Source organism: Emys orbicularis, chromosome 2, assembly GCF_028017835.1.
Source record: "Emys orbicularis isolate rEmyOrb1 chromosome 2, rEmyOrb1.hap1, whole genome shotgun sequence".
Classification (NCBI taxonomy): domain Eukaryota; kingdom Metazoa; phylum Chordata; order Testudines; family Emydidae; genus Emys; species Emys orbicularis.
In genome coordinates, this window is record NC_088684.1 from 282,391,857 (window position 1) to 282,404,591 (window position 12,735).

The 12,735-nt window shown below is 42.9% G+C and overlaps 1 protein-coding gene across 1 annotated transcript in view; it reads left to right on the forward strand.

Annotated features, from left to right (window-relative positions):
- Positions 1 to 316: 316 nt before the first annotated feature.
- Positions 317 to 12,735, forward strand: part of XRCC2 (X-ray repair cross complementing 2) — a 29,346-nt gene continuing 16,927 nt past the window's right edge. Inside the window, exons 1-2 of the mRNA XM_065398788.1 lie at positions 317 to 440; positions 7,137 to 7,218. Coding sequence (XP_065254860.1) covers positions 336 to 440; positions 7,137 to 7,218 — 187 coding nt within the window. The 5' untranslated portion in view covers positions 317 to 335. The remainder of the gene's footprint in view (positions 441 to 7,136; positions 7,219 to 12,735) is intronic.

The window sequence follows — 12,735 nt, forward strand, 5'->3', positions numbered from 1 at the left end:
TATTTCACTCTGGCCACCAAATAATAAATTAAAAATCTCACCCCTTAACATTACTGGCCTCTGATGATGACAGAAAATAATTTAAATAGAGCGATGACCATGCGATGACCATGCAAGGTGCATAATTAACCCCTCCCCATAACAACCTTAACCCCACCCTGGAGCTCGCGCACGCTGCGCTGCCCAGGGAACCAACTCAATCACCTAACGCGCACGCAACCGCAAAAGAACAAAATACTGCGACACTGCGCATGTGCAGCATCAGCGCCCCAAGAAGGGCTGGTCGTGCCAGTCTAGGGGGGCGAAGTGCGCACGCGGGACGTGGTGCACTGCGCATGTGCGACGAGTGGGCGGGAGGCGCCGCCGCTGCTGGGCCCGGTCCCCACCCCCTCCTCAGCGCTATGAGTGACGGGTTTCGGAAGGCGGAGTCGGGCACGCAGGTGAGGCAGCGCCCCCTCCTCCCCGCCCCGGGCCTGGCCGCTCTTTCAGGGCCGCTTTGCCCCCGCAGGGCCCGGCCGCCGGGACTGGAGCGGCCTCCCCCGCACCGGGCTCGGAGTAGCGCAGCACGGGCCGGGCCGGCCTGTCCCGGGTGGTGTCGCGCCGCCCCTCGCAGCACCCAGTCCCACAGCGGTTCCCCTTTGGCGGGGGTAGGGAGAACACGGATGTGGGTGCTGCCGGCGCTGGGCTGGGAACCCAGGAGCTCCCGGCCGCGGTCTCTGCCCGCTGGCACGTCCGTTTCTCCTCGCTGCAGCCTGCATCCTGCCCGGACACGGCGGGGCTGCGTCCCAAGGGCTGGCGGCCCGTCGAGAAGATGTGCGCCCCTGGCCCGCTCCAGCCAAGCCGCCAAGTGTTGAAGTATGCGCTTAATTCCCGTGGAAGAAAATGGGGCTTAAGTATGTGCCTTGAGTTAAGCAAATGTTTAAATACTTTGCTGAATGGGGTGAATTGCTGAATCAGGGCCTGTATCCACACACAGGTGCACACTGGTATTAACCATGCATGGGACTTGTAGAGCTTCACTAGTGTAGACAACACTACCTATCTCATAGAGCTGGAAGGAACCTGGAAAGGTCATCAAGCCTAGCCCGCCGCCGCCTTCACTAGCAGGACTAAGTACTGATTTTTGCCCTAGATCCCTAAGTGGCCCCCTTAAGGATTGAACTCACAACCCTGGGTTTAGGAGGCCAATGCTCAAACCACTGAGCTATCCCTCTCATCCTGCCAAGAGGGGTTCTCCCATTGGGGTAGGAATCCACGTCCCCAAAAGGTTCTGTCAACCTAGCACTGTCTACATGGGGGGTTGGCTGTCTTAACGGCATCACTCAGGGTGTTGGATCTTTCACATCTCTGAGTGATGTAGTTAAACAGACCTATTTTTATAGTGTAGATAAGGCCTCACAAAGCTTGAGAGACTGTTGTTCACCTTAATGGACGTGAAGGTAGAGATGAATTGTAGTCACATAAGCACTTTTTTAAAAACTTGGAAGATTTTAAAATTGCCCTGTGAAGTTTTGCTCATAGCAATAAGGCTTATGTTTCTTTAACTCTTCATCCAGTTTTTCTCCACCCTCCCACCACCCACCCTCTTTCTCTGACCTTTTGACCCTGATCAATGCTCTGAAAGTCTTTAAATCTTGCAGCAACACTTCCTTGTTGAATGTTGTGTAGCTCATAAGTAAAAAATTCTGTGCCAAACAAATAATTCTTCAAAAATCTCATAAAATGAGCTTTGTAAAAACAGAGTGACAATGGGAGCTGTAAGAGGTGAAGGTAGTAAAAGAGAGTAAGTGAATTTTGATTAAGCAAATAGCTTGTGAAAGGTAAAAATGTCTTACTCTCATTTTTTGACCAGTGGGTCTCTTAACACTTTTAATATATTGCTGAGAAATGTTGCATATTATTGAATGGCACGCAAAAATGTGCTGAGAACCTCCCAAAAGACATAGGAAAAACTCTTTAAGTTCCATTGAAGCACCATTAATTTTCAATCGGACTGAGGCTCCTAAGTGATTTTGACATTTTTTGAAAATTTTTCCTAGTGTCCCTTCCTCAGCAAACTTACCATTTAAGGCCCTTGTCCTGAAACTTATTCCACATGGGCAGATGTCTTTTGTCCACAGGGACCCCTATTTTCTATACACCAATAATCACATAAAAAGATCCACTGTGATAGAATGTAAAGTGCAATTATTCAGAAATGTATTGAAAACACATCTAGACTACTCTCTTACTAAGGTAGATACACACAGAAAAGCACTGGAAGATAATCATTTTGTGGAAAAAAGATAAGTTATGTGAAGGAAGAAGTAAGCACCCATAATTAAATTATGGCATGCTGATCTCAATAGTGACCAGATGTTGCTGTATCTTTTCCAGTTTTTTCTGTTCAGTTACTTTCTTTAGCAGTGCTGTGTTAACTGGTTATTTAAACCATTCACAACAGAAGGTAGAAGCAAGTGATTTCTGTTATTGCAGACTGATCCTTTGATCACTACAAATATTTTACCCTATACAGTAGAAATGTTAAGAAGGTAACATGAAACTGCCAATGCCAGAATATGTCCAAGAGACTAGGTAGTCCCAGCTCTCATGAAAAGTTCAATATATCTTTAACAACCACAAATGGTAAGGTCTCCTCTCTTGTGTCTTATCTGAACATAGTTTTGCTTCAGCCTCATTAGGTGTAGTATGGACAGAACTTTCACAGAGTTTGTTGCAAAGTTGTTTGTTGATCCTGCCAGGAAATCCCACAGTGCACAGCATGATACCAACAGAGCAAGTGTCTGTGGAGATTCTGCTTCAAAACTAGGAAGAAAACACAAGTTTCATAGAAACACAGATGCATTATCATCAATGAATTGTGAATAATCTGTTTAGTGCTCAAGATAAGCACCTGTAGTTATTTTCATTCAAATATGTAAGCATTCAGTTCAGATAACCGCAGGTTCGTATTTAAGCTATAATGATCAATGCACCAGATATTTTCTGAGGACTAATGACTGGATGAAAGGAGCTGGAACAATCAAGAACTACTAACTAATCCCCAGGAAATGCCCTATACAGAAAGTATTTTCTGTTCTAAAATGAAAATTGGGGAGGGGAAGAGTATGGATTAAAAAAAAAAAAAGATGCACGTTTAGCTGGAACTGAAATGGCACTTCTTTAAAATTAATGCTGCATCCAGTAGTCAGACTGCTTATATTACCTTAGCATTCAGCAGCTAACTAAATGTGAACAACTACATGTACACATTTGCAGAGCCTTGTAAAACAATAGGAACCTGCAAAGCATAGGGCAGGTTTCCAGCACACTTCATATGCTCTTGAGATTCCAAGGAGCCATTAGTTCTAAGACACACTTGTTTTTATAGTTTTCATAATGTACAGAGACTTACAAAAAACAAGTACATGATTTCAATACAAATTAATACAAACTAGGAAATGCATATTAAGGTAATCTTTGATGCAATGATATGGCAGATTTTGAAGTGGTGCCTACGTTCGGCCATCATAGCAGGGTACCTTATATTTGTAAAGCAGTACAAATGACAGCCTCACATCTTCCATTCCTTTTAAGCTGTGTGGCTAAATCCTGCACTGGTCTGAAAATCTCAATCATAGTTTCTAAATTGAATTTTCTTGTCCATGCAAAACTGCCAAGTTAGTTGAATGTAATTTTGTCTTAATTTGTATCAGGAGAGTTGTTGAACCATCCATACTACTAACTTTTCCAATAATGTGTGTTCTATTTAAAAAGTAGGGAATAATTTCAGTTTGAACACCACCAAATGTCATAGATCTTCCTTTTTTTAAAAAGAAAGAAAAACTTGAACACTATACCAGCTAAATATTAAAATTGAGTTATACCCTTTTAAGCAAGAACATCTCAAAACATACTTAAGTCTTCCCCCATTCATGTTTAGGGGCATTCTAGTACAAGAAATTTCAGAATGGTGGATGAGCAGTGCTGTGATAAATAAATGTAGTATTGCCAAACACAGAAGATCAAAAATCATAAGTCAGACTCCAAAAAAAAATATGTAAAATTATATTGTGGTGGGTTTTGGTCTGTCTTGTTGAGGTTTTTTTTGTTTTTTGTTTTTTTTAACTCCCCTTGCCCATCCACAGTGTGTGTGTGAGATTTTGTTTCTCACTCTTCCAAAATTATTGGGTAAGATGATTTTGACCTCCTCAGCAGGAGCTCTCATGCCCACATCTGCACATCATTTCCCCAGTAATTAATTCTGCACCCCACTGTCCAAATCTATCTTGTCCTGTCTGTCCCTGCATCAGTTCTTCCCCCACATCAGTTCAACTCATCCCTCCACACCCCATCAGTTCAGCCCCGACAGCCTCACCTCTGCTCCTCCTAGACTCTTCACCCCCATCTCCCAGGCCTGGGGGGAGAGGAGCTGTAGCAGCATCTACCCAGGCTGGGTGTGAGCTTTCTCCTTTGCTCAAAAGAGTGGAGGAATAGGGAGCAGAGCTGCTGGGCTCGTTCAATCCCCTCTGCTCCCCCAATGAGAATGGCTTCAGGTTGCTGAGGGGAGGGAGAGAGAGCTGCTATAGCTAGAGCACTCTGATTGATTACTTTGCCCTAGAAGGCTGGCAAGAAAGGCATGCAGCAAATCAGAGGGGGTTTCCCCAGGCAGGGCTCAAATTTGCATAAAGGGTGGAGCTTCTCACATCATCTCGAGACAGGCTCCAGGCCCAGCCAAAATCTTGTCATTCACAAAAAAAATCATGAGAGTTGGCAACACTGTAATGTAATGCAATAATTAATCATATCATGGTTGTGCTGAGGATGCTGTGGGAGCCCTAAACACACTTTGTGTTGTGGATTTAAATGAGTCTTAAACGTTTAATAATGTTTTAATAAACATGAATACAGAAACACATGTATTTGCTGCTCCCTCTTTATGCCTTTTTTTAGGTTGAAAGAGAGTAACACGATTGGAACTTTGCCTTCGAAAACCATACTTAGCTGAAATCTAATAATTTATCATCCTAGAGGCAAGGCTGTTTGTTCAAAAATCTTAAATATATTCTTAGTGTCTCAGCTTGACAGCCTGTGTCTCCTGATGGCTGAGGACTTCTTAAGCATCAAAGTAAAGCAGTCCATGATCTTGCGAGACTTGGATCTCTAAAACAGATATTCATATAATATTACTGTTCCCAGCCGCACTGTTATGTAAGATTTTTAGTAAACTTTATTTGACTTGCAGAACAAAGTAGACTGAGTGTTTTGTCTGGTAAGTAGCAGCAAAAGAATGTAAGGAGAAAGAGGCTAGATTGCAGCATAACAAGCTAACCTTTTCAATTACTGATGGATATGTGTTATCTTCTGGACATATATAAAATGAATGACATTTGTAAATATGAACCATTTGCTATGAAAATGTCTCACAGCTAAGTAAATGTGTTAAAACACTCTTTAGAGTTCTTGCATATCATGATATTCTGGTAAATTTCACTTGGCTGCCATCATATTAAACACAGTGGAGCAGTAAAAGTCATAGTTCAGAGAAAGCAGGTAAGCAAAGACAGAAGGGGACAGGAGACTCACAAAGGGGAAAGATGCAGTGCAGGATGATGAGAATGGAGAGAACCTAAACACGGGAGGGAGAGACTCCATAAGCACTAGGGAACAGCAGCAGCACAATATAACAGAGCAAGTTATATTCAGTCTCTTCCCTGATCCTGTTTATACAGAATACTATAATATATTTTTTCAGTGAACATTGGTAACAAGTTGCAGTGTCAAAACTGTAACCATGGATCTAACATGTATTATACAAGTATTTCATGCATTGAACAAATGCATGAATAATGGATCCAGTATAATGTCTATTAAAGTGTTTTTATTCTACTTTTAATGAGCATCTCATGAGATTCTTATCAACACACCTGAACAGAACAGTTACAAAGGCAAATACATTGACATTTTATTAATGGAAATGAATGGTACAATGTCTGTGGAAGTGTCTTACTTGGACTCACATCATAACCTCTTGAAGCAAATTCACTGTCACTTAGAGTTTTTATACTACCATTAAAAGAAAACACAGAAAATTGGTTTTTAAATCATTTAAATTGACAATAGCAAGGAGATTCAGAAGAAAAGTTGTCCATCAAATATAGTGTGGAGGAGGGAGAAATGTGTGCTGGGAAGTTATGTTTAGAGTTATGTGCTGAGTGCCCAAAGGATATGGCTAGGAGGGAGATTTGATACACTTGTACAGAATTTATTTTATTCTAAAAATCATTAATTTAGAGCTTATGGATGGTTCATGGAGACTGAAGTGCTCTGTCTTCAGGACGTATACTCTGGCAGCAGTGCAAGCTTTTTTGCCAATGTGCTTTAATCCATGTATGGAAGGACATTTCTAACAGTGGGTGAAGTGTTCATTTCTTGAATTGTTGGCCTCTTTGTTGAGACTGCCAGCTATAGTGCATTTGTTATGTGGACACCTGTCCATTTAAGAACTGGCCCAAGAACACCCACTTGCCTTACAAAGGCTGTTGAACAGCCATCGTGTAATGACTTTTGATAACTACCAGCCTGTGCTGTGTTTGAACAAGTGACGGTGAGGTGATAGGATCTGTAGCCCATCGGAGTCCCACATCTGATGTAAGTTGAAATATGTAAGACGCTTTTACTTATAAATGAGCTGAGGGACTGGATGACTCAGGAGACTGATAATGGGGAATACAGCCTTTCACCTCCAGATCGTTACTTTGAAGTCACTGTCTGATGGCTGTTACAAAAGGAGCTTCTTTCCTTTCATCCTATAAAATGGCAACATTTCCATATTTCAAAGACATCCATTCTTGCAGCAGTTTTATCTGTCAGTAGCTGATTCTTGTGGTTTTGTAAATACAGGTTCTTACATGGCACTTATCGCCATGGAATCCTGGTGCTCATTGCTAGGAGAGATAGAAAGTCAACGTCTATTACTGTACTGTCCAATCTCTGAGCTTGCCACATGTCTGCAGAAAGGCAGTTTAAAATCAAATTAATCTGTTGACAGAGCTATCATTGAAAACCCACTAAGTTCTGTGGTTCTGTTGTATCTTGATTCCCATGACCCATTATTTTTAGTTAACACGACGTCTTTTTATCTTTTGTTTTTAAAGCTACTTGCACGACTTGAGGGCAGAAGTTCTCTGAAAAATCTTGAACCTTGTCTGTTTGCAGATGAAGGATTTCCCATTCATGGTAAAAAAAAAAAATATTTTATATATATGTGTGTGTGTGATCTTACAAAACTGTACAGTATCAAATTAAGTTTATGTCTGTCAGGTTACCTCGAGCATGCAAATAGCTGTAAAATCCTGAATTCAGGGAGAGACTAAATGTTGACATAATATACTTAGACTTCTGTAAGGCATTTACATTTGTTACCGGTACTGTAAAACATTTTGATTATGAGACTGGAATAGTATATCAACATGACACACATTTAATGGATTGAAAACTAGCTAACTGATAGGTCTGAAAATATAATTGTAAAAGGGGAATCATCTTTGACTGGGTGTGTTACTACTGGGTCCTGCAAGGATCAGTTCTTGGCCTTGTGCTATTTAGCATTTTTATCAGTGACCTAAAGGAAAATATAAAATTATAGATGACACAAAGAATGGGGGAATGGCTAATAATGAAGAGGACAGGTCACTGATACAGAGCAATCTAGATCCCCAGTAAACTGGGTGCAAGTGTAACCCACACACCTCCTGGGTGTGGTGTTCTGTCACATCTAGTGGCACCAAGACCACTTAGAGAGAGTTAAATGAGTCTGCTCCTCAGCCTTAGCTAACAGCCAGTTGGCTTTTAGCTCATGCACTAGAGGCTCATGCACTAAGCTCCAGAGGTCCCTGGTTCAATCCCACCCGCTGATGACCGGGGTCTGTCAGTGTTGTTACACAAGCAAATAATATACTTTTTGATATGACCAAATGTAAAGTCATTCATGTAGGATCAAAGGCCATGCTGTCCTGGGAAGCAGTGACTCTGAAAAAGACTTGGGGGTAACAATGAATAAGCAACTGAACATGAGTTCCAAGGGCAATATTGTGGCCAAAAGGGCTAATGCAATCCTTAGGTGCAGGAACAAGGGAATCTCTAGTAGGAATAGGGAAGTTATATTACCTCTGTATTTGGCATTGGTGCAACTGCTGCTGAACTGTTGTGTTCTGTTCTGATGTCCAATTCAGGAATGATGTTGGTAAACTGGAGAGCCACAAGAACAGTTAAAGGATTGAAAGATATGCCTTATAGTGAAAGACTCAAAGAGCTCAATCTGTTTAGTTTTACCAAAAAAGATTAGGGGGTGACTTGATCACAGTCTGTAAGTATGGCATACAGAAATTTGATAATACAAGGCTGTTCAGTCTAGCAGACAAAAATATAACAAGATCAAATGGCCGGAATTTGGAGCTAGACAAACTGAGTCTCAAACTAAGGCACAAACTTTTAACAGTGGGTGTAATTAACCAGTGGAACTGCTTACCTAGGGCTGTGGTGCAATCTCTTACCACTGGCGATTTTTAAATCCAGATCGGAAATTCTTCTAAAAGATATGCTGTAGTTCAAACAGGAATTAATTCAGAGTCTTATGGCCTGAGCTGTGTAGGAGGTCAGACTAGATGATCACAATGGTCCCTTCTGACCTTAGAATCTATGAAATCAAACAGCATACATGTCAATTTAGGGACCACCATCTGGAAAGCAGCAAATATGATAAACTAAAAGTACCTTGCAGTGAGATGCCAATGCTGTTATGTTTGTCTGAGGGAATTTAATGTAAAATTAGAGAGGCAGTAGTGCCACTCTATGTGACCCTGGTGCAACTGCATCTGACTCATTGTGTATACTTCTGATTCCTCCAAATTACTATGAGTATAGGAAGAATTAGAACAAATAACAGAAAGGCAATAAAAAGGATCATGATGACTGAGAAAAAGAAAGTGTGTACAGTCTAAAAAAAGATTAATTGTGGAGCATTTGTGTATTTATAGCATTTAGACTACATGTCTAACAATATATGATCCATGCCCCAAGGTACTTTTAAACTCGATGGAACAAAGGTGGTGGCTAGTTGGGAGAACAAGGCAACATCAGTAAGACTATATGAAGGGTAGAGCACAATATGATGAAGTGAAGAAGATTTTTGTTGGTGGTTTTTAAAGATGAAAAAATAAGTAGATGATTTAGATGACTAATTTCTTTTAGTTTTTGCAGAAGAACTGGGAGATCAACAGGAGGGATTTGAATGAGGAAAAGGGTAATGGCCTGGAGTATCAGCTCAGGAAGACTGTTCCATGATAGTGGGTAACATGAAAGAAAGCATAAACCCAGTTGTAGGGAAAACAGGCCAGTATGATCTTACACATGCAGTATGGCTGCAACAACTGCTGTATTTTAAGGCTATCAGACACATGGAGTGGCTGGGTCATAATTGGGGAAATATGGCAACTTAAAATTGAATGAGAGAATTCATGTAAAGCTTTTGAACCAACTGTCTTTCAAAAGGTCCTTCTTTGCGGGTAGGGAGGGCACAGATTCTCTCTATGTATGCGTGGCTCCCCCTCACCTAGATTAGTATTCAGTGTATGAATTCATAACCTAAATTAAAATTTATCCAATGGCTTTTGCAACTCCTATTTGTACTCTATCAGTGTATGGACTTTTACTGAGATATTCATCTTCTCAACATTTACTTTTGTTGAAAGATGAACTCAATTTAATATTTGTTTCAAGAATTAAATTTTGCAGTTGTCATTTCCAGTGGGAAAGCATTAAACAGATTCACTGTAACAGCTGCTTTTTTGGGTGCCTGTTCCAGCTTCCTGCACCAGCAAACTGTCATACAGGTGATACCTTTTGGTTCAGAGAAGTTTGAACACTTTCACAATAAGGCTAATTCACATTAGTGAAGTTTTCTCAGCTCAGGACTGCTTTCTTACTCCATAATAGTAATAAAAACCAACTGCTGAAATTGGTAAGTACTCTAAATAATGCTCTGTAGGGTTTGCAGAAAGGATAACCTCTCTTTTTAAAACAAACCCAATGACCTTTCAGTCTGTTCTTTACTTCTTGGGTGCAAAGTCCCAAATAGAGATTTAGCTGGGACTATTTCTTGATGCTCTTCTCTTATAATATATGGAGATATACCTATCTCATAGAGCTGGAAGGGACCCTGAAAGGTCATCGAGTCCAGCCCCCTGCCTTCACTAGCAGGACCAAGTACTTATTTTATCCCAGATCCCTAAGTGGCCCCCTCAAGGATTGAACTCACAAACTTGGATTTAGCAGGCCAATGCTCAAACCACCAAGCTATCCCTCCTCCCTGATGCCCTTCTCTTTTCTGTGGATGTGAACCAAAATAATACCAATCTTAAATTTGTAGGTAGGGCCAAATATGGCCTTCACAGAAGTGGAGTTGCACAGGATGTAAACTAATACAGATTTTGACCTGTATTAATTAATTTTGTTATGCAGACCCTTAATATTACAAGTTCATTTAAAAGAGTCCTGCAAGTCATTTTTACTTACCTGAGCCCATATACTTGTTATTTTGATCTTTTTTCCTAGCTATGCTGGTTTAAACCCCTGATGAAAATCTAACTTTCTATTAGTCCTCTCACCTTCATTAGTTTCATTTTTGTAAGTTGTCTAAGGGTATGTCTACACTACGAAATTAGGTCGAATTTATAGAAGCCGGTTTTATAGAAATCGGTTGTATACAGCCGATCGTGTGTGTCCCCACATAAAATGCTCTAAGTGCTCTAGTCGGCGGACCGCATCCACAGTACCGAGGCTAGCGTCGACTTCCGGAGCATTGCACTATGGATAGCTATCCCACAGTTCCCGCAGTCTCCGCCGCCCATTGGAATTCTGGGTTGAGATCCCAATGCCTGAATGATGCAAAACAGTGTCGCGGGGGGTTCTGGGTACATGTCATCAGGCCCCTCCCCCTCCGTCAGAGCAACGGCAGACAATAGATTCGCGCCTTTTTACCTGGGTTACCTGTGCAGACAACATACCACGGCAAGCATGGAGCCCGCTCAGCTCAGCTCACCGTCACCATATGTCATCTGGGTGTCGGCACATGTGGTACTGCATTGCTACACAGCAGCAGCAGCTAACTGCCTTTTGGCGGTAGACGGTGCAGCATGACTGGTAGCCTTCATCGGCGATCTGGGTGCTGGCAGCCGTGGGGCTGGCAGCCGTAGGGCTGCATTGCACCAGCCCCTTGCCTTTTGGTAGAAGATGGTATATTATGACTGGTATCCGTCGTCATCGTACTGCAGTGGCTGTCAATCATGGGCACCTGGGCAGACATGCTCAGTCCTATTGAACTGTCTTGATGATGATGGCTATCAGTCATAGTATGCTATTTTCTGCCAATCGCCCAGTATTTTCTGCTAAGCACCCAGAAGAGGCCGAGGGCGATCTGGGTGCTGGCAGACGTGGGGCTGGCAGACGTGGGGCTGCATTGCTACACAGCAGCAACCCCTTGCTTTTTGGCAGTAGATGGTGTATTAAGATTGATATCCATCGTCGTCATATTGCGGTTCGATCAGAGGCACCTGGGCAGACATGCTCAGTCCTATTGAACTGTCTTGACGATGATGGCTATCAATCTTAGTACACTAACTGCCAAGCGCCCAGTATTTTCTGCCAAGCACCCAGAAGATGCCGAGGGCTATCAGTCATGCTGCACCGTCGTCTTAAGATGTAAAAAATAGATTTGTTCTGTATTCGTTAGCTTCCCCCTCCCGCCGTGAAATCAACGGCCTGCTAAACCCAGGGTTTTGAGTTCAATCTTTGGGGAGGGCCATTCTGTGTGACAGTTGTTTGTGTTTCTCCCTGATGCACAGCCACCTTTGTTGATTTTAATTCCCTGTACCTGTACGCCATGTCGTCACTCGCCCCTCCCTCCCTCCCTCCTTCCCCTGGTCCGTCAGATACTAGTTTCGCGCCTTTTTTCAGACCAGACGCCATAGCTAGCACTGGGATCGTGGATCCCGCTCAGATCACCGTGGCAATTATGAGCACTATGAACACCACGCGCATTGTCCTGGAGTATATGCAGAGCCAGGACATGCCAAAGCAAAACCAGGACCAGCCAAGGAGGCGATTGCAGCGCGGCGACGAGAGTGATGAGGAAATTGACATGGACATAGACCTCTCACAAGGCACAGGCCCCAGCAATGTGGAAATCATGGTGTTACTGGGGCAGGTTCATGCCGTGGAACGCCGATTCTGGGCCCGGGAAACAAGCACAGACTGGTGGGACCGCATCGTGCTGCAGGTTTGGGACGATTCCCAGTGGCTGCGAAACTTTCGCATGCGTAAGGGCACTTTCATGGAACTTTGTGACTTGCTTTCCCCTGCCCTGAAGCGCCAGAATACCAGGATGAGAACAGCCCTCACAGTTGAGAAGCGAGTGGCGATAGCCCTGTGGAAGCTTGCAACGCCAGACAGCTACCGGTCAGTCGGGAATCAATTTGGAGTGGGCAAATCTACTGTGGGGGCTGCTGTGATCCAAGTTGCCAGGGCAATGAAAGACCTGGTGATATCAAGGGTAGTGACTCTGGGAAACGTGCAGGCCATAGTGGATGGCTTTGCTGCAATGGGATTCCCAAACTGTGGTGGGGCCATAGACGGAACCCATATCCCTATCTTGGCACCGGAGCACCAAGCCACCGAGTACATAAACCGCAAGGGGTA